We start from the raw sequence: 27600 nt of genomic DNA on the forward strand, positions 1-27600 counted from the left end.
AAGGGGGGTGCTGAGGGTGCTGCAGCACCCCCTGCTGGCAGGAGATAGATTTTCAAGATTTGTTATATATATTTTTAAATAATTACTAATTCGCTGTCTGACATTATTTTTGTATGTGAAATGATGAGTCAAATAGCAAAAAAGGGTTATGGATTGGTTCGAATATAGGCTACTAAAAATTAACAGTTGAGATCAACGTGAACGTGAGTCAGTTAGGCTACTGTAAGAACCGTAACGTGGTTTCAGCTATGTGATAGTGATCAAGTGTGTAGGCCTACGGTTGATATAGGCCTACATATTCTATGCGATTTACACGTTCAAAAAAGCAGGGATAAGCTGAAAGAAACTTTAATTGTGTTGTACAGTTTTGCAAAACTAATAAATTATAGCTAGTGAAATAATTTCACTAGTCGCTAAGATAGATATTATTAGGACACATTCTTGCTGTGGAGACGACACACTTTAGGCTATTCAGGAATTATTTGCGAGATCATTGCAGCCTGATTATTAGCCTATATTTAAAGCCAAACATCTCTGGTGTGGTTTTGACGATCAGAAAAGTAATTTTCCTTAGCTATACTGAAATAGGCTAATGATGTCAAGTGCGGTTCTGTGGGGTTAGGGTGGGTGCAGTGGAGTCGGATTGCTGTCGCGGAACATTGGAATTTGTGGCTGCCCAGGACGTTTCTAAAACTTCTCTCTATCACCCGCACACCGCACTAAAATGATGTAGGCTATTTAGCAGTCAAAATCCGAAACATGTCCAGGAGGGGAGAAATCGTCGGACATCCATTATTTTTGTTATTCAGCACCCCTGGTCAAAAACAGATTCCCGCGCGCCTGCCCTACCTATAAGGAAATTGGCACATTTCCATGTTCAGATAGGTATTTGAGTTGGGAGGTTTTTTCCAAACCAGGTTGCAGGTAAACAGCAGTGATTTACCTGTTCTGTTTCATTCATCACAGACAAGTTTTGAGAGCAAGTCATTTGGTAAGTTTGCTTTAACACGTCGAGATTTTGGTGCTTCCTTCATTTACAGAGTTAATTATGCAGTACACAAATCTGCTAAAATTTTCATGTTTTAGCTCAACAGTCAATGCTATTCCTGTCTCGTATTGCACTAAGTGTGACTTGTTTTGTGCAGGACCATACATGGTCTTTTTTTAACACTTTCTGTATGTGCACTCTTGTATGTGTGTGTCTGAGAGAAAGACAGCAGGAGTGAAATCATTTCCACTGAAAACATTCTCTGTTGAATGATTCTAGATTCCCCCATTGGTCAGCTTTTTCTTGTCACTCCAAAAGTGGATTTTGTTGCAGGAAATGAAGGTGGGACTTCAAAATGATATAATGTTTGTGTATATTTATATACAGTATACATAGTAACGGCAGTTTGTCCTGCAAGTTGAGAAATGAGAAAATATGTGGCGGAAAGAAGTAGTTCTGCAAACAAGATAGTTTTAGTAATTAAAATGTTAATTTTAACACTGTTAATTATAACAGTAAATTAACACAACGCAAGTGGCAACAGTGGAATAACCGGAATAATGGACTTCACAGCGTTCAGTTCACAGAAAGAAATGCACTTTCGCGGTGCATTACCACCTCCACTGTCAAGTCGTTGTAATACCTTGAACCTTTCTGTGAACCGAATGCCATGTTGTCAATTATCCCTTATATATATATATATATATATATAAGGACTGTCAAAATAACATTCATTTCGATTCATTATTTTGAGAAAAAATAACTGATTAAAAAAATAGCGCAGATTAATCGATTCCGTATGACCTTTGACCCCGAGCCGTTCTAGTCAGTAACCATTAGATTGTAAAATGAAGGAGAGAGAAGAAAATGTGCTGCCTAGATCATTGATTGGAACATTTACTTTTAAAAAACGGTCTGATGGTGTTGATAAAAATATAATGTCGATTAAAATAAAGTCCTTTGCAATGTCTGCAGCAAGGAATTTGCATATCACCGAAGTTCGTCAACTGTAAAGTCGCAAATCAATGCAACGAAATAGTGTTAAACATTGAGGGGAGTGTTAATTTACTTTCATTGTGTCCCCTAGTTTATATCTGTGACCTGAAATGCCTTGTATGTGAAAAAAAAACTTCTTCCCGAAGCACTTTTGAATTTATTTCCTCAGCATATTAGGTCATATCATAAATTATTATGGCCATTATTTGAAGAGTGAAAATAATAATAAAAGAGTTGTTGAACTTTAATGTCACTAATGCTGATTATTCAATGATTCATTTGAATTTAAATATTTAAAATACTTTCACAGCAAAAAATATATATGCGATTAATTTAGATTAATTAATCACAGAGTATGTAATTAATTCGATTACATTTTTTAATCCATTGACAGCCTAATATATCTATCTATCTATCTATCTATCTATCTATCTATCTATATATATATATATATATATATATATCATTGTATTATTGTGAAAAGCCAAACTTTTTTCCTTCCTTTCTCTGTGCAGATTCAGCATGTTATACTTCTCCTGCTGCCCTTGCTGGGCCAGTGTGATCTCCATTATCCCATGAACTGTGCAGAGCTGCATGCTAGTGGGGTGGTCAGTGGGGTTTACACCATCTATCCTGATGGTGTTAACTCTGCTGTTGGAGTTTACTGTGACATGGGCTGTCACAACAGCGAGGAGAGGGCTGTCACAACAGATGAGGGAGGATGGACTGTGAGTTTATATTTATTTGTTTGTTTGTCTATTTATTTATTCAAATTTGAGTCTCATCCATATGTTGGCAGGTATAAAGTCCATTTCCCCCTTCATTGGTATTAAAAAAAAATCTATCCACTAGCGTGTTGTGCCTAACAACGCCCCTTAGCTGTTGTAGAATCAGCGTAACCTACGGCCTCTCGGGGCTTATTGCTTAATTGACCCATCATAGCGGATTGGTTAAGCTCAAATTGTCATAACAATTGATCATTTGATAGTATTTCAGTGAAGGCTATTGCCGAAGCCTCAGCCCATATACTGTATGAAACCCTCCTTGTGTGGCCTGTGCATGTTCACTGACCAATCAGCAATCAGTCCTATTGTCTCTATGCCAGCTTTTGCTACCTGGAAGAATGTATATTATTATTGTAATATGGTCATGGTAAATTCTCGTATATGAATTCCATTTCTTGTAACTGGCACTTCCACATTCCACAGTGGGGAGAAATTCCACAGAAGGGAGAATGAGGAAATAAATTATATTTCCTCATTAGCAGCATACTTGAGGTTGAAGATATGCACATCAAGTTTGTCACATAGGAACTTCAAAATACAGTTTTATGATTATCTTGTTCATTTATGCACTGGACTTGAATTAGGAACCTCAGGCAAAGATATTGTAACAAACTGCAAAGTTGTCTCAGAATGGTTTTATTGGTTACGCACCAAAACACACGAACGTCCTTACACAGGCAACACAAAGGAGGTCAATTAAACAAGCACGATACACAAACAGGGTAGTCACATACAATACACGGGGTAAACACATGAGGTACAACATAAAGAAAGACTATACCAGCTAACACATACATGACAAGGTAAACGCAATTACTCATACTAAAACCAACATCAACATTACACACACACACATACACTGCACAGCATTATGGGAGTTCAGTCATGAACCAGCTAGGCTCAGTTCACTACACAGCCCCCCGAGACTTAGTCCATGTCCCTTTGACTCAAGTCTTACCCTACGTCAGTCCATGAGCCTGGCTGGGACGCGACGCTGGCGTTGTGGGCGCCCCGCTGTCGCGGCGGTGACTTCCGGGGACGGCTGCACGGTGACCGGTGTTAGAGCCACAGCTCCATTGTCACCAAACTCCACAGAATCATTGTCCAAGTCTCCACGACTCTCAGCTGAGGCCATGGGTCGATACGGGGCCAGTCGATCACGGTGGAGAGCCACAACTCTCCGACGCTTAATCAGTCTCACGCGATAGACCACGTCAGACAGCTTCTCTAAGACATTGCACGGCCCGACCCACTGGCTAGTGAGTTTCGGGGAAATGCCTTTCTTTCTCTCCGGGCAGTACACCCACACTTTATCGCCGGTTTGGAACTCCTGGCCGTGACAGCGCATATCGTAAGCTCGCTTTTGACGTGTTCCAGCTTCACTCATAGCCTGCCGGGCCAACTCGTGTACTCCCTTCAGTCTCTCGCGTAGCTGCTTGTAGTATTCCAGCCCTGGCTTACCTCCAATCTCCGCTTCCGGAGGCGAACCGAACACCAAGTTCACCGGCGTGCGTAGCTCTCGCCCGAACATCAGAGCTGCCGGTGTGCATTTCGTTGACTCTTGCACCGCTGTGCGATATGCCCAGAGCACCAGGGGCAAGTGTAAGTCCCAGTCCTTTTGTCGGCGGTCGGCCAATATGGCCAGCTGCACTGCTAGCGTCCGATTAAACCGTTCCACTAGCCCTTTGCTTTGTGGATGCAGAGGTGTCGTTCTCGTTTTCCGGATGCCCATGCGCTGGCAAACCTCAGCAAACACCTCCGCCTCGAATTACTTTTTATCGTCTGAAGACATCTATCGCAAGAATCTAACATTCTAACAGCAACAGCAAAGCAAATGCAAGCTAACTAAAGTGCAGTCGGTTCTCCCGCCATGTTTTTTGAAATCACACACCTGCTGTATCTGAAGCCCCACACACGCATAATAAGGCCTACGACTATCACTCTACACGCCCCCTGTTGCATGTCACAATTTTATTTACTATAGCTGATCCTGCCTCCTGGCTCCCTAAAATGCCGCATCATGTGAACAGATCAGCAGGCCGGCAAATTTTCATCTCGCTTTCAGACACAAAAAGACGGCAAAAAGACGTCTCCTCTTCCCGCAAATTTAGCGGGATCTCTGTGTGAAAAGTCCTTAAACCCTGTGTCGTCATCTCTACACCATTGGTTTACGCATGTCACACTATGGCCTATACGCTTCGTTTCATTCACACAAACATCTCGACTCAACGCTTATTACTTGGCACGAAGCTCTGGAAGAACTGTGCCCAGAACTGTGCCCAGAGTACACAACTGTTTCACCAGCACATTTAAATGACTTGACTAAAACCGTGCATAACTGGAGGTACACCTGTTATCTGAGCAGTCTGTATGTCCTCATTTTGCAATGCGAGGACGATATGAGTCTGTTGCATAGATGTCTGAGTCACGCATAATGTTTGAAAACCACTGGCTCGTAATCACAATAATTTAACACACGACAGTTGGATACTTCATCATGTTCCCATGCCTACATTTTGGTGAGTAGCATAGAGATCGTTAAAACAATAAAGTATGGCTCTCCGTTTGGGACATCGAAAACTTATATTTTTAATAGACTACCGTAGGAGATGCTGACTTGCAAAGGCCTCGGGATAACACGTTATCTCCACTATCATCAGTCAATGCCTCCTTGATCAAAGTGGGGAATGAAAGAAAAAGTTTGAGAACCACTGGCTTAGCAAGTTACCTGCAGTCCAGAACACACAGAATATTGCAACAGAAAGTTGCCTTTATAATCAACTACTATTTGTTCCAACAGCATTCAAACAAAGCCTTTATAAAAGTGAAAAAAATATATATTCCATAAGAAGTAAAATAAAATACTGTTACTGTAGTAACTGTATCCCAAGCTTCAGCTCCCCACGTCTGTGACAGGCAGATGCGACCGCTAAATTCTCAGCTTGTTTATACCCCATACTGAACGCGTAAGACCGCTAGGCCCATCACTGTGGGGTGCGGTAGCCTAGCCTACTCTCTGGGATTTAAGTCAAGCAATATAACCATACAAATGTTTCAAAATGAGTAATTTCGGCTTTGTCTGAACTGGCCATTGTAGGCTACGTAAAAAATAAACAAGTACACATAGTCCCTATATAGCCTAGTAGCCTAATGAAACATACTGGATTGATGTAGTATCTTTGTAACATTATTAAATTAATCTGTTACTATGCCTGTGCCTACGTTTGCAAAAGAGAACATTTTAATTTGATTCACAATAATGTTACATTTTATTTACATGTTGACAATGAGTAGCCTAGTTTTGGTTGTTGTTGGTGGCGTTATTGCATGTTAGTTATGCCTACAATGCAAAATTGCTTCCTCACGATTGGAAGCTCCTAGCCGCATAGGATTTCAAAACAGGCGAAATGCCACAAAACCGGTTTGTGAATAGGTCTGTGTGTTAGGAGTCCTCTTGACTTCTTTTAAGCTGTCACAGCTGGTGGGAAGGTGTGATTTGTTGGGGGCAGGGCCGTATTAACAGGGCACAAATGTCTGATGGGCCCCCCTGCCCCCCAGTCAACGTGAATCGGGTGGTCAGTTAATAGGCTATGCCGAAATAGTTTTCAACATTTTGAATATTAGTGTCGGGTGAATTAGGAAATGTTCTCAAAGTAGCCTTATGGCTGAAAGCTGCTTGGGATCCCCCCTGTCAAGCAATATAACCATACAAACGCGCACATTCATTGTTTCAAAAGGAGTAAATTCGGCTTTGTCAGAACTGAGCTGTGGACGACACGGCACGGCATGCCCAATTGAAAATAAATTAACGCAATGCAACACAGACCCCGCTTCTCTCGCGTCAGTCACTGACAGTAGCCTAGAATAAATGCATGGGGAAAAAAACTTCCCCATGACAAAGACATCGTAAAACACTGAAAGTTAATATTTTGTCACTATAACATACATCTGTCCTTTGTCAAATGTGTTATGTTCCAAGTAGCCTATAGTGCGTAATTCTGCTTCATAAAGTTGAACAAATACATTTGCTTATTTCACAGAAAAATATAAAAATAGCCAGTTAGGGGCTACAGCGCAGAGTTGGTAAATTATGGTAGGCCAACTTGGAGTGAACATACAAACAGGGGAACTTCTCTAGTACTTCTCCAGTAGCTGAGTAGCCTCAGGTGCACACGTAGACACAAGGCCGAACATGCAAGCGCCAATGAATCATGCTCTCATGACAATCACGCCGTTAAACTTAAATAGGTTAACATCACACTAAGTTCACCTTCAAGCAAGGAAAACGATGATTTGAAGACATTTGTTTCGTTGGAAGGGCAAGGGGTAGCAAAAGGGCAACACAGAGACAGATTATTTGTCATATTATTAATTACATATGATTATTTGTGAAATTGTGCAAACAGGCGCAACACATTTGAAAAGGAAGGACTGGTAGCATGCAAGCTCACGGGAAAGATTGATTTAAGAGCGTTATCACAGAAAGCAGCGCGGGCGGAAGACAGCGACAATTGGCAGGGGAGGGTCATGTCTTTTTTAACAATTCTGTCGGAGGGTCATTGAACAATTTCTAGCAGGCAAGGGAGGGTCATGCAACTTTTGACTGAAGCACTCAAAATTCCTCCGGTGGCCCCTTCAATAAATAACGAACAGTCCCTAGATTGCTGCTGGGCTATATGTCTTGGTTCATGTCTGTTAACAACTGGTCAAACGCGTAGCCTATCTCGCGTAATTGCAAACATGCAATGTGAACGTCTGAGATTGGGAAGAACACTAAATGCTCTACTGAATAAGCACAAAGTCAAACCTTTAAATTAAAAACGCTCTTTAATAATCAAAAAAATAAACCGCTAATGAAGTAAACTTGTGACCATCAAAAATCGTTTATCGCCTGTAACTCCGTGATAACAGGACGTAACAGGAAGGCATTTGGCTGAGCAACGGAGGTTAATATGCTCTATATTTTGTCCAGATGTCTGCCTATCATCGTTGCACTCGGAGAAAACCAGAATGTTTAATTTGTCCTGCGTTTCTTCTACGGCTGCAAACGGGATTCACTCGCAGTTATCCAAATATTTCTTTATTAGGGCAGGGCAGGCATATTTCTGGCTATTAAATTATTTCTAAACCAGTCTGCTAAAGTCTGTAGTGAAGTCTGTGTAGGGTTTTCAGGGCTCCATTTCTTTTTACGAGACACCCTGCTCACTTGAGCCATCTACCGGTTGTTTGGGTTGTTGCAGCGTCTCACTGGGAAAATACAAATTAAAGTCCCGTGATACCGCGTGATCCCACACGCGGACCACGAGTGAAGCTGGCCAAGTCGAAGCACTGCCCACTGCAGTGTGCACTGTAGTACTTCTGTTGTTGTCTAGAAGTGAGCATTCTCGTTTCCTGTTAGCTGTCAACAATCATCTGACTACAAGTGTTGTACCAAAACGTGTGCTCAGTCGCGGAAAATCCTGGCCCTCATTATTTTGTGCAGTCACTGCACACGAAGGCTGGTATTTATAGGAAGCACAATTTTTAGTTATATCAACTTGAAGCCAAACACAGCAGTGCTCCTTAGAGCGGCCCATGGTTTTCAGAAACTTAAAAGACTCACGCACATTGTATTTTTTTATGTTTTGGTACAGATGAAGCACTCATCTTCAGGTTGACAGCATAGACAGATTGAAAGGAAATGGGTATGCTGACTTTTAGACAAAGCCGAAGTTCTTCACTACGGTAGTGCACAGAGCCTATTACAGTTATTGTATGTGACTTCTAGACAAAAAGAAGGTCTTTACAACATTAGTGCACAGAGTCATTGTAATCAACAGTAAACTAAGATATTCTATTTGTTTCATAACTATTCCAAATATGTGTGAACATATACTGTATGGTTGTCTTTCCAGCATCATAATCTCAAAATAATGTCTCAGAAAAGTGAAAATGTAAGCATGTAGGCATCTCAGTTAGGTCTGCTTGTTTCCAGCAAATTCTATGGTATGTATGGGTAACACTTTACTTGACAGTACTTGACACTGTCATGACACATGAAACCTAACCCTAACCTCGGATACTCAAAAAGATTTCTAAGGAAAATTAAAACAGACACCCTGACCCTTCTTGCTCCCACTCGCTCTGACACTAATTCTCCTCCCACCATAATGGCCCCCCCCCAACCCCACTCCTGACCCCAACCCCACGGCCACACCTTTCATTCCACTAGTCACTACCTTTTCACAACCCACCACACATTTGCACCACACTTTCAAACAACACCTCACCCACTTTCAGTCCTCCCACACTCACTTCCAACATCACAGACTCATCTCAGCCTTCCGTAAAAACAAAAACCTTCAAGACCTCCTCATTAGATCACGTTTCTCTAGGAAGCCCCCACTCAAGCCATCACCACAGGACTCCTTCTTCAAACCACAACACTTCATCACTAACCTTCACTCACACCTTTCTGCCCCTAACACACCCCTCTCACTAGACACCACAAATGCTGTCTACATCATCACATGCAATAAATGTCACTTACAGTATATAGGAGAAACAGGTCACTCAATCAAAACCAGACTCAAACAGCATCTATACACCATTTCTAGGAACTCACGCACCACCCATATAGTCACACATTTCCAGCAACACAGCACTGCACACCTTGGCATTTGTGGTCTCGAGAGCAACCCCGGCTGGACCCGAGCACAGAGGCAACGAGCAGAACGGAGCTGGATAAATAAACTTCACACTTTCTTCCCCCTTGGTCTCAATTAATCCACTCCTCTGTTTCCTTCTGCTTCTCAATAAAGCTACATCTTTCCTTCCCCTTTTCTCCCAGGTCCTGTCTTATTTATTTATATATATATATATATGTTATTACTATGTTATTTATCCCTTATTACTTTGTTATTACTCCCCCCCCCCCCCTCTTTTTAGTCTATTAAGTTCTCCACCCCAGTTCACCCCATCTTTTCCACTCCCCCTAGACTAACCCAGGACTTTTACCTTTTATTATTCATTTTCACCTGACACAATTTAGACATGTTTACTTTTTATTTCTGCAGTGTCGTGTTTATTTTCAAAGGTTGTTTCTTATGAATTTTACACTTTTGATTTTTAGCACTTATAGCACTTTTTGATTTCTAGCACTTATAACACTTTTCCTGGTTTTAGTCTATCCCTTACTCCCAGCCCCATTTCTTATGCACTTACTTTTTTCTTTTTCCTTTTAGCCCCAGTCCCTAGTTTTAACCCCACCCAGCTGCTTGGCCCAAACCCCAACCCCTAAACCTAACCTCAAGCCCCCATCCCTTAACCTAACCCCCACCCCTTAACCTAACCCCCATCCCTAAACCTAACCTCCACCCCTTAACCTAACCCCCATCCCTAAACCTAACCCCCATCCCTAAACCTAACCTCCAACCCCCACCCCTTAACCTAACCCCCACCCCTAAACCTAACCTCCACCCCTTAACCTAACCCCCATCCCTAAACCTAACCTCCAACCCCCACCCCTTAACCTAACCCCCATCCCTAAACCTAACCTCCATCCCTAAACCTAACCTCCAACCCCCACCCCTTAACCTAACCTCCAGCCACTTGGCTAAATTCCAACCCCAGCCCCTTAGCCTAACCCCAACCCTTAGGCCAACCCCAGCCCCTATCCTTAGGCCAACACCAATGCCTAACTAACCCTTACCCCCACCCTCAGGCTAACCTCAACCCCCAAGGCCGACTCCAGCCCCCCACCCCTTATCCTAACCAGCCCCTTGGCCTAAACCCAACCCCTTATCCTAACCCTTCATTAAGTAATTATTTATTTATTTTTCTTCCCCAATTTACATATTTCCCATTAAATATTTTTTATTTACATATTATTATATTAATTTATTTTGACAGTTGACCTTTTTTCATACCCTTATTCCCTTCCTTGTTGGTGTGGTTGGATCCAATCGGCCAGTGCACTCACAGTCACCCACTCCACCAAATATCATGTTCCCCTAACCTAACCCTAACTCTAACCTTAACTTGTTATGACAAAAAACGAATGTCACTTAATAACAGAATCGTTATGTCATAAACGTTTATGAGTTGTTTATGACACGTTCATGACGGTGTCATGTCACTCTTATATCGACACTGTCAAGTAAAGTGTAACTGTTTGTATTGCAGAAATTTTTGAAAAATAACCCCTTAAATAATGACTTCTAATGAATTCTGTGTAAACTAATGGACACATTGAGATTTTAAAAATGTGAGACGGTATATCTGACTGGCACTTTGGGTCTTTCAAGAGGAGTCTATAGGCAGCCTATCTGATCAGCATGCACTTAAGCGTTTTTTTATGAGTTATGGTTTGTATATTATGTAAGGGATAATGTATAGAACGCCGGTCATTACTGGGAAAATAAGTCCCGACAGGGCGAACCGGACCCCGACGCGCAGCGGAGGCCCTGAAGGGACTTATTTTCCCATGATGACCGGCGTTCTATACATTATCCCGCTTATTATACGGCTACTTGCCAAAACGAAATAATAAACTCCCCACGATATCACTTTAGCCTACATAACCTAGCCTATTTGTTACCGTTCATCGTGGCATTTGCTGAGAAACAAATAGTTTGCAACAACACACGCTGCTGAACTTGAATCAAACATTCTTTAGAACACAGCTGATCAACCGTCTGCTTTCACGTTTGAATGAAGTTCCAGTCCTTACGTAGTGATATGAAAGACGTATCAGAAGCACAAAACCCGTTGCCATTGACAGCGGTAATTATATGTTTGCAGCGGTAATTACATGAATATATCTTACCGCTAGAACTTTGGGAAATCCCATTCAAGTCAATGGAGCGTTCTACTAGCATTGTGAAGAGCCGTATAATAAAGGCTAGTATACTATGCTGAGATAACCCTGATGGGATGCTACCTTGTCTCAATACATTTTTACTTTGAACTCAAGCCAAAGCCAAAGTAGCCTTATGGTCAGGTTTAGCACAGCCCCACACATTGTGTACCCACTCATTATAATGTTCAGTGGAACACATGAAGCTAAGTTTAATCCTTGGCTCAAAATTCATTTTTCAAAATGATGGGGAATGCCCCCCTTCAGTGCCTCACATAGGGGGACTAATTCAGTTGGGGGGGGGGGGGGGTGTACATTTTACAAACGCATTTTCCTTATAGGCCTACAGGCGTCAATGAGAGAACACTTACACTTACGTGATTTTGGTTTCGATTTTCTAATTGGAGTAAGTCTGTGACAACACGTCATGACACATTTGATGTTTGATCGTTGTTTTGGTATGAAGCATCTTTTACGTAATGAATGTGCACTCTAGAAAGTGAAAGTAGCCTAACCTAGGCCTATATGCGCTTTGTGTCTGAGCTGTCTGTGCACGTCCGCAATTGATTACGTTTCTCAAATGGAGAACACATCAATCCCATGGTATTTTTTGCCCTAAAATGCATGAAACATGCAAGTTCAAAATCTTGTGGGTAGCCACATTACATCTCCGTTTCATATTTGCCTAGGCTACTAGCCTACAATAAATGAATTGAACGAACTCAACTGACAACAGGTAAATCTACTGATTCGGTCATTGAGACTCTATGAATACAGTACAACAAGCTGTCTGTCTTTCTGAAGTTTATTTTTGTATCCCGGGGTACAGAAGCCTAATTGCCTAATGTCTTGACAATAGTTCTTCTTACCGGCTTGCTGAAAACTGACTGCGCCGCTCTGAACTTTCCTGCCAGGTTTATGACGTAAACCGATACATCTCGGCTCTGCCATTGCCTAAACTGATCGTGTGGGAAATCAGATTGGCTTATCTGTCAGTATTGGGCTTTGAAAATAAGGGATATTTGCTCAGTAATAGTAGATTACATTTTGTAACATTTATAGAGAAACCGAGGGGAAGTTAAATTAGAAATTAGAATCGTTGGAAATTGAAAACACATACAAAAAAAAGATTCGGGGCTTGAGCCCCCGAAGCCACCCCCTCGCTCCGCCAATGCCAACCGTAACAGACAGGTGAGAACACCTGGCAGAGGTTAAAATGTTAGGTTGCTAGGTTGTTAGCTTTCAATTCTTGTCTCTTGCCTGAGATGTCATCTGTTTGCAGGTGTTTCAGAGAAGAATGGATGGTTCAGTGAACTTCTACAGGCCATGGAACCAGTATAAGGAAGGGTTTGGGAATACCTCGGGCGAGTACTGGCTGGGTAAGATCTTAAAGCCTAAGTGTAGCTCATGTCTGCAGTGTTTCATGCAGTGATCATGTATGACTGCATCAAGGAAATACCTTGGCTAAACTTGTGACCATTAAAAAATCATTTATCGTCTGTAACTCCGTGATAACAGGACGTAACAGGAAGGCATTTGGCTGAGCAACGTTGACTGCAGTGTCCACATTGGAAAAAATATGATGGCCAACTTGTAGCAGCTATTGTGGTAGCAACTCACCTGAAAGGATCTGGCTCCATTTCTCCCTGTCAGAGGTTGTCGGAGCCCAGTAGCTTTTCAGACTGGTCTCGCATCTGTGCCCGGTGACCGTCATTATTTCCCTTGCGGGCATCCCCGCTGTTGAAAGCAGCTGCACGGCAGTACTTCTCAGACTGTGATTTGTGTACCGTCTGGACAATGCAGCTGCTTGGCTGATGTTGGCCATCATGCATCCAAGTGGATTGTTCCCCATGGGTTCCCTGGAATACCAGATCTTCTGCTGGTCAAGGACAGATTGTTCTTGCCTTAGAGGATGGAGGTAGAACCTCGTTGCATCAGGTGGGCAATGTGAAAGATATTTCTTAAAAGTTGCCACAGGGCAATTTGGGTTTCCCGGTTCAGAAAAAATACACCCGCGATAGTTATGTTGCATAGCGTCCCTTGGGTCTTTGTGATTTTTTCGGCATTAAACGATAGAGTGATATACTCTTTGCCATTTTCGTCCCGTTTGATGGTAAACAAATCCCTGGTCAGATCCCGGTTACCCTCCCTGCCTCTTCGTGCAAGGTGCAACTGGACCTCAAACCGTACCTTTCGGACTAAGCATAAAAGCGATTTATTCCACTACGGAGTAGCTCGCAACAGAATAACCATTGCCAGCACTGTTCCGCACAGATGGATAAAAAGCCCTCGACAGTTGGTTCAGCTGGTCGGCATCATATTCCTCCGTGGTATCAGATGACTTTTGACTCTCTGTTCGAATAATTTGTGATTTAATTATACCTCATACTTTCTGAATTAAATAATTTGTGATTTAATTATATCTCAGAATGTATGTTTGGGGTGGTAGCTGGTTTTGTGTAGGAGTGTATTAGTATCACCCCCTCACTGTTCCCCGAGCGCCGCTGTTGTTGCAGGCAGCTCACTACCTCACTGCGCTGGGATTAGTGTGTGCTTCACCTCGCTGTGTGCAGTGTAATTCACGGATTGGGATAAATGCAGAGACCAAATTTCCCTCACGGGATCAAAAAAGTATTTATACTTATACTTATAATTGTTGTGTGGTGCGAATTAAGAATGTTCAGAAAATCAGTAACTTGGTCGAGTGTATGAGTCCAGGCGCCGATAATATCGTCCAGGAAGCGATAGAAAAATAGTGGCCTCAAGGGGCATTTGGCTAGTGCCTCTTGCTCCCAGTCGCTCATGAAGATGTTGGCATAGGCGGGGGCGAATCTCTGGCCCATGGCAGTTCCATGGATTTGTAAAAACAGTCGGTCATCAAATTCAAAATCATTATGTGTTAAGCCAATTTCCAGGAGTTGAAGCAAGATGCTGTCAGGGCATGTGGAATCTGAAAATTGGTTGAATTTGTTGCGTACTGCTTGGATGCCTGTGATGGTATCAATGTTTGTATAGAGGCTTTCTACATCAATGGTGAAGAGGTAAGTATGGTTGGGAACTGCCATGGGCCGGATCTTAAGTATGAAATGGTAAGTGTCCTGAATGTAGCTAGGGTGTTTAGTGGAGAGGGGGTTAAGGAAGTGATCTATGAAGAAGGAGATGTTATAGGTTGTGGAGCTGCAATCAGAGACTATTGGTCTACCAGGAGGGACTCTGAAGGGAACTATCCAGGTCCCAGGTGGCTTGTGGATCTTGGGGAGGAGATAGAAGGCACGGGGTCTAGGCTGGTCTGGTCCAATCAGAAAATCAAATTGTTTTTTGGATATGAAATGATTTGTATATAGTGATAGAACCAGATTGCGAACCTTTTCCTGTGCTGTTGGCTTCCAGGAGGTATTGTCGAGTATCTAAAACAGGGATATTCAATTAAACTTCAGCGAGGTCCAGTTACTGAAAATTTCCTCAAGCAAAGGTCCAGAGCATCATAATGTTTAACATGCGTGTATAGGCTATATATATATACAGTATATATATTTGGATGGATAGATGATGGATAGATGGAGCCTAGTTGTAGGCCTAGGCCTAATGTTTAATGTGAAATTAAAATAAGTAGCATTCGAAATGAGGAGAAATAAGGCAAGATAGAGTAATTGGGGAGAAAAACGGAGTAGCCTTGGCTATTTTTAAGATCTTAACGTGAACTTAAAATAAGATTTGAGCTGAGACAAGGATGGATATTCCACAGCTGGTTCCTTGAACCCATCAATCAGCAAGTTTAATTATATTTTTTTAATTTTTAATGTTGACCCAATGGATCAATCATATTGCCCTCTAAATTAAATCGTAAATATTCTGTGGTCTCAGTTCACTGTTGAATGGGTAGGCCCAGTGTTGCCAGATGCCAGCAAGGTTTTCCAGCCCAAAACCTCGTCAAAAACCGCGAGAATGCACAAAAAACCGCCCAAATTAGCTTTTGCTTGTTTCTCATTTAAACACATTGAAATCATTAACAAGCTTTAAAATGACCCATTTTTCGACTTAGCCTATCCAATTTCAGAAACAATATTCAATCAAATTAACGCAAAAGTAGGCTACACGGACGTCAGACTATTATTCTATAAGCTTATGTTAGGGAAAATAATGCGATAGGCTAAACATAGACTATTAATCTGTCTGTTTAGTGTCAATAGACGCTTGGAACAAAAGCATTCAGTAGGCTAGCCTAACATAAAAACATTGAGTGGATATATGAACATACAAAATAGCCTAATGCACAACATTTCAATTATTTATAATAGCAACATGACACATGCATATTCATGTATAACATTAGATGAAAATCGCATTGATTATAGAACAGGGGTGTCGACTCTTTGCAGAGGCAGTGCGTTCATAACTGGTGGGCCAACTGTAGGCTACACAAAAAATATTTTCATAGGCCTACCCCAAATGTAGGCTAAAGGCTTGAGTTAAACTTGAGTCTGACACCTGTGATTTAGAACAATTAATTAATAGCCTACCTAGGCGCTATATATTCCCTGAGACAGGCAGTTAGGCCTAGAGTTTTCATGAAAATCGCGCTGAATAGGCTATTTAGGACAGTGCGCTCTTTGCAGAAGCAGTGCGTCCATGCATGGCAACTACACGCAAAAAATATTTCCATACGCCAGATATAGGCTAAAGGCAAACTTGAGTTTGACACCTGTAATTTAGAACAATTAGTAGGCCTACCTGACAGGCAGTTAATCCTAGTTTTCATGAAAGTCGCGTTGAACGAACAGGGGTGTCAGTGCGCTCTTTGCAGAAGCAGAACGTTCACGCATGGGCCATCTCTACACAAAAAACATAGGCCTATGGCCCTAGGCCCTTCGTGAAAATCGCTTTGAGCAATTGTTATTAGGCCTAAAAATAATTAAAAAGTTCTAGTAGGCCTAGGCTTTGTCAAACTTCCTCAACAACTGTCGGGCTGGACGGAACGTGGGCCGTAGTCCTATGTCAAGCCATTCGCGCAAGACCTGCGCACATCCATCAACCCTGAAAGAAGGGGTAAATCCATCCTGTCTCGTAGGTAATCTTTCAGCAGTGTGCACACTCATGAAGAGATTGACTGTAATGACAAAATGCTCTTTGCCCACTTTGGCATATTGACATTGTCAGTCAGCTAGCTAAGTTTGAAAACCCCGCGAGCTGTGTGTTTGAATGGCGGTCTGCGCCAGAGTAGGGGAGAACCGGACTGAAACACTTTTTAATTAAACGTAATTTACAAAGACATCGTAAAACACTGAAAGCTAATATTTTGTCACAAGCAAACTACATCGGTCCTCTGTCAAATACAGTTGCATTTTCAGCTGTGAACAAAACCATTCAGGATTTATTTAAGGAGAAATCGAACATGCGTTTTGTTTCATTCGTCCCTCCAGACCGGGATAAATGAAACGACATGGGGGACGAAAGAAACATACAGCTTAAACTTCCCACAACTTCAATATGTGACAACATCATGAATGGTACTTGAAATATGTGTTAATTTGGATAAATTACTGCTGGGCGTTACTGTCTGCTGTGAATATCTAACAACTAATTGCGGTCATTGTGAAGCGCATATCTCGCGGTTATGGAAATACCATGCACTACGCCATTTATATGGCTAGAATGCATGTTTCGATACATAAGGTGACGTGAGCTGAGAGTGTCTGTTGTGAGTTTAGGGGGGCACGTCAGCCAGAGGGTGTGTGAGTGAGTGAGTGAGTGAGACTGCTGCCTGCTGACCAGAGACGGTCGCTGGAAGAAGGGTCTGAAGTGCCTTTGTTTCGGCTACAAAAACCCGCCGAACTGATCCGAAACCAGCCCAATTTTTATACACCCGCCCAAACCCATTTTTGCCCGCAAAATAGATTGCAAAACCGCCCAATTGGGCGGGAAACCGCCCAATCTGGCAACCCTGGGTAGGCCTAGCTTCAAATTGGCGCTAGGTGCTTCAAATTGGCACTTTTAAAAATCGCCTGTCTCAGAATATGTATAAGAGTCGGTCCAGTGCAATTCCGTGCAAAACTGTCACATCCATAATGTCAACACAATGCTATGGTATTTAGTTGACGTTATGGACGTGACAGTTTTGCGTGGTATTGACCCCTTATATAAAGCTCTGTTCTCACTGTCTAGCTTCCTCCTCTTTGAGCAATCCATGATTTGAAAATAACTTACTGCTAACTTACATATCCATCCGATTGTCTCTCGTTTTGTCTCCTCTCCTCGCTCGTTTTCCCTGTCAGGCTATCAGTGAGTCTCTTAACCATAGAAACTTTAGGCCTACTCACTGACTCGACTTTATCAGAATGCACAGATTTCACTGGCTGAATAGCAGCAAGCGAGATGATGGTTCCTGAAGCTGTAAATCTGTAAAGCTGTAAAGCTGTTATCCTAACCTACGAAACATTTAGCGCAGCTTTGAAATCTTCCGTGAAAATCTAAATTTTTATGGTCCGGGTCCGGATAGGATTACGTCAGGGTCCGGACTCGGACCGCGGTCCATTTGACGACCTCTGATCTAAAAGGACCATTTTTGAGCCTTTATCCGCTGGTTTAATAATGATATTGGGATTATTGCTAAGTTGGGTTATTGCTCTTTTTTCTTCTAAAGAAATGTGGCTAGAGTCAAAAGGGCGACAAAGATAGGTGGAGAGGGAATGGAGGTTTTGGTTAATGACGGTCTGTAGTCTTCCATCCACCTGAGAACCGGAGGGGAGAGTGAAGGGGACGGGGTCATGATGGGGGTTGTCCTTAAAATGATCCTGTAGTTTGAGTCGCCTGTGATAGCTGTGGATGTCCCCCCGGAGTCCCTCCTGGTCCTGGCTGGTGTTGGGATGAAGAAAAGACCTTTTTCTAAAAGCGAGCATTGTGCAGGGGTGAGAATAAGGGATTTAGAAAGGTTAAGGATAAGGGAGCCTGTATGTAGTGAGTCAGTGAGATTGGAAGTGTGTGAGGGTGTATCCTGGTTTAGGGTCTGGGGAGGCTTAAATTTAGCTGCAAACACCAAGAATGCAGGATTCGTTTACCAATTTCTGGGGGCCAGTGAATGTTGTCATGAATAGTGGTAAATTGGTCTGCGGGGAGTGGTTGGAGGTGGGGGAGGTGAGTGGCAATGTAGTGATTGATCTCCGTGAGGTTGTGTTTATAGTGTGGGTGGAGAGAAGTGGAGAAATTGAGAAGGGGAACATAGATGGTAGCATTTGGAAAGATCTTAGTAGCCAATTTAGACATTCTATGTAACTGTTTATTGGTGGTGGCCTTGGCATTGTGTTGTGTGCCCACCGACCGGACCAACAGCTCAACGGCTTCCTTTGGGGAGGTTTTTTCTAATAATCAAGTCATGTGATTGACTGTGGCACCTGGATAACTGTCTATTTGTATGTTGGGGTATGGATGAGGGGGGATACAGGCCAGATTGGAGTCTATGAAAAGTATGGGTTTAGTGGGTCTAATGTGCCACTCCTGGAGTCTATTATTAAACCATTTGTGGTATGTGGGAAAATAAAGGGGGAGAGAGGAGTCTGGAGAAGAGGAGGCCTAGAGGACAGGGGCTGTGTAGGATGTGTTGTGGGTGAAGGTTTGTGTAGGGGTGAGTGGGAGGGAGTGGGGACCCCGGACAGTTCTCTCCCCGCAGCGGTAAAGGTGGAGGGCTCATAGTATGAGTTTTAAGCTGGTTAGCTCTTTGGTTTCCTTTGCTCATCATCACCCTCGACGGTTTGGACTGTCCTGGGTCTGTCCCTCCCACCTGGATGGGACCTGGGGGGGGAGAGAGATGGTGTTATCTCAAGTGGGGAAATGTAAGTCAGGTGGGTAGCCTGGGTAGTGTTCGTAGTGACCTTGTTTAGGTGTTGGGTGGTGGAAGGCTGACTGTTGAGGGTGTGGATGAACTGAGCTTCCACCCTTATGGTCGGTCTTCTATGGGGTGGTGTAAGGGTAGGAGATAAGGTGGGGGGGATCCAGTAGGGTAGTGTTAAGAGAGTTGCCCTGTGTAGGATGTGTGCTCCTGGAGGGGCAAATGTAGTTGTGTTGAGTGAAGGGACTAAGGAAATGTCACTTGGAGGGTATGGCAAGCCAATTAAGCATTTATTCAGATATCTTGATATCAGGCATAATTGTCATGTACATGCAAGCCATTTCTGTCCACTAGTTAACTAGTGAGCCATTTCTGTGTGAACTAGTTAACTAGTGACAGCCAAAATGCTCACTAGTTAACTAGTAAGGCCCAAATTCTCTCTAGTTAACTAGTTCATATGTTTCATATCTTACTAGTTAATTAGTAATGCTCAGCATGTTCACTAGTTAACTAGTGGACACTGAAATGTGCACTAGTTAACTAGTTTAAAGACTTCTATATTTTACTAGTCAACTAGTACAGAAATGTTTACTAGCTGACTACTGAATGTCAAATTCCCACTTGTTAACTTCTATGTAATTTGGCCAGCCGCTTGAGCATTTATTCTGATATCTTGATATCAGGCCAACATGCAAGCCATTTTTGTCAACTAGTTAACTAGTGAGCCATGTTTGTGCACACTAGTTAACTAGTGACAGCATAAATGCCCACTAGTTAACTAGTGAACACATATTAGCTTCACTAGTTAACTAGTGAGAGCCAGAAATGTACACTAGTTAACTAGTAAAGGCCAAAATGCATACCAGTAAGCTAGTTGAAGGCTTTTGGGTCTCACTAGTTAACTAGTGACAGCCAAAAATGTGCACATGTTTACTAGTGAAGGCAAAACTCCTCACTAGTTAACTAGTTGGAGTAGGTCAATGTCACTAGTTAACTAGTGAACCATAAATGGCTTACTAGCTAGCTAGGTGATGGCAGCAGGCTCACTAGTTAACTAGTTGATGTATCCTTTGTCCAAACTAGTTAACTAGTGAGGTCATAAATGTATACTTGTAAACTAGTTGAAGCCTAAATTCATACTAGTCAGCTAGTGGCGCAGAATTAAAATTAGGAGGCGGAGAACTCTGGAAATTGAGGCTTTCTATTGGCTCCCTATGTCCAAATAGAACATGACATCCAATCACAGCGCAGAATTTCACAAAATCCCACCCACAACATTTGCATGTGGCACACAAGTTAACATGCTGGCCAAAGGAACTTTAACTAGTAAACTAGTGGCTTCAATGTGATACTTACAAGGCAGAACTGCTCACTAGTTAACTAGTGAAGACACAAATGCCCACTAGTTAACTAGTGAGGTCTAAAAAGTGTCACTAGTTTACTAGTGTGCACCAAAACACCCACTAGTAAACTAGTGATGGCAATTTCCATTCGACTAGTTAACTAGTGAGGTGCAAAAAGTGTCACAAGTTTACTAGTGTGCTCCAAAACGCCCACTACTTAACTAGTGAAGGCTATTTCAGCCCCACTAGTTAACAGTGAGATGCCAAAATGGTCACTTGGGCAAAAATACCCTCTAGTTTACTAGTGAGGGTGTTGTAGGCCTTACTAGTTAACTAGTGGCATGTATATTTTGTTCACTAGTTAACTAGTTACACCTAAAAAGAGAAACAAACCGTTTTTGTCCACTAGTTAACTAGTGGAACAATTGAAGTCTCACTAGTTTGCATGTGTGGCAGTGAAGCAGCTCACTAGTTAATTAGTGCCCGAAACGGCTATTATGCAAATTCTAATGAGAGGGTGGGTAGAAGACTCCTATTGGGTATTATGTAAGAATCCCACCCAGTCTAAATGTAAATTTACTGTTCATAGCCTCGCGATCAGGTCCTGATGGGTGCCCCTAGTGGCTAAAGTGACACACTGCTCTGCAACGGTACTTCAGTATAGATAGTAAAGCAGAGCCTGCAGTAGCCTATGCAGTATCTCATATTCTGTCAAAATGGTTTTTAATAATAACAGGGAAACCCCATGCTTTAACAAGTGAACTCTTAGTGATCCACACCAAAGATTCAAGGGATCGATTTTAATATTATTCTTTGTTTATTGTTGCTAGGCAACCACAGACATATATGTATCCATTCAGTCGCGCTTTTCTGATTAATAACTGAAAAACAAAAGATTGCACACATTAACTGCACACATTAACTGCACATGGTTTCAAAAGTAATTAAAAGCTCAAGAAAAAAAACTTCAAAGGAATTGAACACTGGTCTCCCACATGATCTCCTGGTGCTTAACCACTTGAGCTAGTCTTGCCACATCAGCAATGCTATCATCAATGTTCATGTTACTGAAACATTTTGTTGCTAGGCAACCATATACAAATGCCTCCAGTTTTATCGCGATTTTCAGACTAATAACTGAAAAACTAAAGATTGTAGACATTAACTGAATGAAGATTACGGCAATACACCACAACTTTGTCACTAGACATGTTATCACAACATATTTTCATGCTCAAACGATCTTAGTTTATAAAAGTTTGCTCTTAGAACAGCCTGGACGAAGTCAGCCATGTTTTCTAGGTTTCTGAGTCCTAAATAGACCAATCAAAATCCTTGTTCCGCCTTCTTCATTTGCATGCAAGTGCGACATTGCGCACCAGTTAACTAGTGGCCAATGTTACGTCCCACTAGTTAACTAGTTGCACAAAATGCCAGCCATTTGTGTATTTATTCAAATTCCACTAGTTTACTAGTGTGAGGGGCATTTTTCTCCTGCTAGTTCATTATGGACAGTGTTTTGTCCTCACTAGCTAACATGTAAGGCTCAAAATGCCCTCTATAAGCTAGTGAAAGGCATTAATAATGCAGATAGCTCACTAGTTAACTAGTAAGCATGTCCTGTTCCATTACTAGTAAACTAGTAAGGCCAAACATGTCAACTAGTTAACTAGTAAAGGCCAATGTGTCACTAGTTAACTAGTAAGAGTACCTTTTGCATTACTAGTGAACTAGATAGCTCCAAAAACAGCCACTAGTGTGTGTCTTGTGCGCACTAGTTAACTAGTGAGCTGCTTCACTGCCACACATGCAAACTAGTGAGACTTAAATGGTTCCACTAGTTAACTAGTGGACAAAAACGGTCAGCTTGTTTGTGTTTTTAGGTGTAACTAGTTAACTAGTGAACAAAATATGCATGCCACTAGTTAACTAGTAAGGCCCACAACACCCTCACTAGTAAACTAGTAGGTATTTTGGCCTTTACATGTTAACAAGTGACCATTTTGGCATCTCACTAGTTAACTAGTGGGGCTGAAATGGCCTTCACTAGTTAACTAGTGGGCATTTTGGGGCACACTAGTAAACTAGTGACACTTTTTGCACTTCACTAGTTAACTAGTCGAATGGAAATTGCCATCACTAGTTCACTAGTGGGTGTTTTGGTGCACACTAGTAAACTAGTGACACTTTTTAGACCTCACTAGTTAACTAGTGGGCATTTGTGTCTTCACTAGTTAACTAGTGAGCAGTTCTGCCTTCACTAGTTTACATGTAAGTGTCACACTGAAGCCACTAGTTTACTAGCTAGAGTACCTTTGGCCAGCATGTTAACTTGTGTGACACATGTAAATGTTGTGGCTGGGATTTTGTGAAATTCTGCACTGTGATTGGTTGTCATGTTCTATTTGGACATAGGGAGCCAATAGAAAGCCTCAATTTCCAGAATTCTCCGCCTCCTAATTTGAATTCTGCGCCACTAGTTGACTAGTGTGAATTTTGTATTGAACTAGTTTACTAGTATACATTTATGACCTCACTAGTTAACTAGTTTGGACAAATGATGCATCAACTAGTTAACTAGTGAGCCTACTGCCATCACCTAGCTAGCTAGTAAGCCATTTATGGTTCACTAGTTAACTAGTGACATTGACCTACTGCAACTAGTTAACTAGTGAGGTGTTTTGCCTTCACTAGTAAACATGTGCACATTTTTGGCTTTCACTAGTTAACTAGTGAGACCCAAAAGCCTTCAACTAGCTGACTGGTATGCATTTTGGCCTTTACTAGTTAACTAGTAGACATTTCTGGCTCTCACTAGTTAACTAGTGAAGCTAAAATGTGTTCACTAATTAACTAGTGAGCCTTTTGGCAAAAATGGCTTACATGTACATGACAATTATGCCTGATATCAAGATATCAGAATAAATGCTCAATCGGCTTGCCATAGGAGGGGTATCAGTGGGTGTAGGGTCAGTGGGTGATATGTGGTGTGGTATTGTGTGTTCTTGGGGGTATCAGTAGTGGTGGATGGGTGTCGTTGATCTTCAGTGTCAGAAAGTGCATCAGTGAGGTCAGGTGTGTGGATAGTGAAGGTCAGTTTATGTAGGTCAATACACATGGAAGGTGGTGGGATAGATGGGGGGGGGGGTAGGTAATGGTGTTGGATTTCTGGTAACTCCCAAGTCCTGTTTAGGGGGAGGGGGGAGTTAGGGTTAGGGTTAAGGTAAGGGTTAGAGTCAGGGTTATGGTTAAAGGTTAGGATTAGGGTTTGTGTCATGACAGTGTCATGTCACTCTTATCTCGATACTGTCAAGTAAAGTATTACATTTTTTTTTCTTGCAGGATTACAGTCACTTCACCAACTCACCAGAAATAAGCCACACGAGCTGAGAGTGGACATGGAAGACTTTGAGGGCAACAGGGTTTTTGCCAGGTACTCCTCCTTCTCTGTCGCATCAGAGGAAGAGGGATACAAGCTGACTGTGAGTGGCTTCACCAATGGAGGCGCTGGTGAGTTTGGGAAATGAGACCTTAAAGGAGAATTCCGGTGTGATATTGACCTAAAGTGTATTGAAACATGATACCGAGTGTGAACGTATGTCTCATAGCCCATCTCGGCTTGTCCCCTGCACTCCAAAATCTGGCGCTAGTTAGCCGATGCTACCAACAGCTTTTTCAATAGTGGTGCTTCGGCATCGGGCTAGCCATGCAAATAAATCACTGTTTTACACCCATTTACGAGGCTCAATGTATCTCCACACTTCATTGGTAGACTTCCGAGGGCCCTGACATTTAAAACGAGACATTGAGAACTTTGAAAAAGCACTGGTAGTTTACTTACAAGACGATTTATACAGACAGTACCTTCACGAAGTTTAGCGTTTGCAGCCATCTTGAATTTAGTCACGATAAGTCGAGCAACGAGTAAGAATGAACAGGTATGATTCGACTTATCGTGACTAAATTCAAGATGGCTGCAAACACTAAACTTCTCCTTTAAATATTATCCTGGTTAAAGCAATACCAAAGAGTTTTTTGTACCTTAAAATAATGTTTCCAAAATCGTTTCAGTGGTTCATCAACTCATAACAGGGTGAACGGCACTTTCTGCATTTGCTTCGCAGCCCTCTATCGACTATAACCGTACTATGTAAGTTTGCCGGATCGGGTAGCGGGTCTGTAGCTCGATGGAATGAGACATAAGAACAGTGGTCCCCAAACTACGGGCCGCGGGCCGGATACCCTCCAAAACATGTCCGTGGTATATAGCATCCGGCCCGCACGGGAGTACGACATCGTCAAACTATAACCTCCGTAATTTCCCCCATTCATTAAGTCTTAACAGTACACATGTAATACTCTTTTTGTCCACTGGTGGTTGTTTTGGCGCTGTTTCACATTTGCCATTGAAAACGGAATGAAATGTAGGTCTACCTTAGCCTGGGTGTTCCCATGCTGCCTTGCGCGCGATTTGATTCACGCTGCTAAGGCAGCCTGGAGACCATGGAGCAAATTTTCGCCTGAGATAGGGAACCAATCACAGAACAGGTGGGAAAGCAAGAAGATGATGAGCTATGCACAGACACATTTGATAGACATCCGTGGCACCCAATAAACGGATCTGGGCATTTTTTTCAAATACGAGAAAATGAACGTTTGGTTCCCAGACCACGTCTCATTGAGAAGTGGTGGCGCTAGCCAGGCTAGGTCTACCTGCAAACAATGTAAAAAGCCTATGCTGACTGCATCAGTGCTCAAAGTATTCTAAAAGTTTATCAATTAATTGTTAATAACTAACTAACTTCTATTCAAGTCTTATTTCTGGAACTTTCTGGTATAATTATTTATATTTTTTATTCACTCGTTTAAATGTTCACAGAGTTCACAAAGTTCTCATCAGGTGAGTGAAAGTTGGTGGTCATTTCAGATGTTTCTGCCACCACTTTATAAAACTCTCATAGTTTGAGAACTTTTCGTTCAAAATATACTTTTGGGACTCCCTGTTAATACTTTTGGGAATGCTAAAGTCTTTTTATTAGTATTATTTCATTTTAGCTACATTTTACACTGATATGGCATGATGGAAATATAAACACAGCTAACAATGGTATTAAATTGCAATAGTCTAGTTTAAATGTAATGGAATATTCAACTAAGGTAGACTGCTGTTGTTCACAGCACTAAGCTATTTATGGTTACTGATATACTCTGAGTCTCTGGCCCTCTCTTAGAGCCAGGCATAGTGAGCTGGCCCTCGGAAGAAAAAGTTTGGGGACCACTGCATAAGAAACTAAAATTTGACTTGCATCTGATGTCGCAGTACATCATAATTTCATAAAATCATGCAACATGTTCTACCTTGTCTGTGGACATTGTTATTTGCAAAGGCGGTGCTGGATAAACAAATGGTGCGTGTGACAGAGGAAAAGTTCTTTGGTGTTGCTTTAGAACCAGACTAATTCACTTAATGCAAAAGTGTATGGGGACTCATGATTGGGGTACGTTTCCAATGCTAGCATGGTGAGGGGTGTAGACTTTGCATTAACTTTGAAATCATTGGTTCAGCCTAATCAATCACATTGATCAGGGATTCACATACACATTCTTCCGACTACAATATTTGATATAAGTAGGCATTCCAGTCTACAAGTGTTATATATTGATGTAAAATGAATATGTTACAATGTTCTCTTGTTTTGTTTTGTACGCATAGATAACATAGCTAATTTCATTTTACAGGAGACTCTTTGACTCACCACAATGGGAAGAATTTTAGTACATTTGACAAGGACCAAGACAATTATGATGATAACTGTGCTAGCAAATATCTTGGAGGGTACTGGTATGATACTTGCCATGTTTCCAATCCCAATGGTGTTTACTTGTGGGGCCCTACAGATCATTACGCTATTTCTGTGAATTGGCACGCCTTTAAAGGGTACCATTATTCACTGAAATTCATCGCTATGAAGATTAGGCATGTGGCTTAGAAATCCGTGTAAGAGCCTCTTTGTTTAGAAGTGATGTGATACTTAAGGAGTGTGTGGATTATTCCATCTCTCTCTCTCTCTCTCTCTCTCTCTTTCTGATATCTTTTTGGAGGTTTTGATAAAGCGTGAAGTGGGATTCTGGTCCATTACCCACAATTAACAATTAACAATTGTTAATCTAGCTACCTTTGAACTGGTTTTCTTATAATATCACGTTGTACCACAGTACATGTGCCGCTGTACTGAATGCAATGCAAGTCAACGGAGGAATGGCATTTACCTGTGTTAAAGACAACTGAAATCCTACAGAATAAGGTGGCGAGCAGACAGGACGATGCACTGAGTGCCGTCTTTTTTCTATTGTTTTCTTTTGGCAGTGAGCAATGCGCCTCACGTTTTGTGCGCCTGCTCCTGCCTCGTGTTTTTACAAAGGCGGTCTGAGTTTCAACTCGAAGTGGAAAAGTGGCCAACGTCATTCACATTTTTATGAAAACAGAGTGCACCTCACTTTTTACAAGCGCCAAAGTGCATCCCTCCTGGCTGATCGTACCCTAACACATAGCTCCTTTAAGCCTGATCCTAGACTGAAATAAATGAAAATCCCCAAGAAGACAAGCTGAGTGTGGGACTCAATTCATCTATAGGAAACTGGACATTCTTTTTTTAGCGTGGTATAAATATGGTGATCTGTGTACAAAAATACCTTAATAACTGTAATGGGTGTGGTCATGCAATTGCCTAGGTGTTAACTCTTAATAAACATTTGAAGCATATATTGTTATCTTGCGATTGATTTTGTAATCTTCTGACAAAACCTTGTTAGAACTTGATGTTATTGTG

At 42.0% G+C, this 27600-nt stretch overlaps 2 protein-coding genes across 2 annotated transcripts in view; one reads left to right on the forward strand and one right to left on the reverse strand.

Moving 5' to 3' along the window:
• Positions 1-27600, reverse strand: part of LOC121718035 (NACHT, LRR and PYD domains-containing protein 12-like) — a 1225568-nt gene that overhangs the window by 312609 nt on the left and 885359 nt on the right. The gene's annotated exons all lie outside the window — the stretch shown is intronic.
• LOC121718088 (microfibril-associated glycoprotein 4-like) lies at positions 974-27533 on the forward strand. Its single transcript, XM_042102935.1, has 6 exons — positions 974-991; positions 1268-1330; positions 2500-2712; positions 12888-12984; positions 24113-24280; positions 26510-27533. Exons 2-6 carry the CDS (start codon positions 1325-1327, stop codon positions 26758-26760), a joined length of 735 nt encoding a protein of 244 aa, XP_041958869.1. The 5' UTR covers positions 974-991; positions 1268-1324; the 3' UTR covers positions 26761-27533.

Source organism: Alosa sapidissima, chromosome 9, assembly GCF_018492685.1.
Source record: "Alosa sapidissima isolate fAloSap1 chromosome 9, fAloSap1.pri, whole genome shotgun sequence".
Lineage (NCBI taxonomy): Eukaryota > Metazoa > Chordata > Actinopteri > Clupeiformes > Clupeidae > Alosa > Alosa sapidissima.

Coding starts and splice junctions, on each gene's coding strand:
- LOC121718088 (XM_042102935.1), top strand. Junction 12,985..24,112: donor CTCGGGCGAGTACTGGCTGG/GTAAGATCTTAA, acceptor TTTTTCTTGCAG/GATTACAGTCACTTCACCAA. Junction 24,281..26,509: donor CTTCACCAATGGAGGCGCTG/GTGAGTTTGGGA, acceptor TTCATTTTACAG/GAGACTCTTTGACTCACCAC.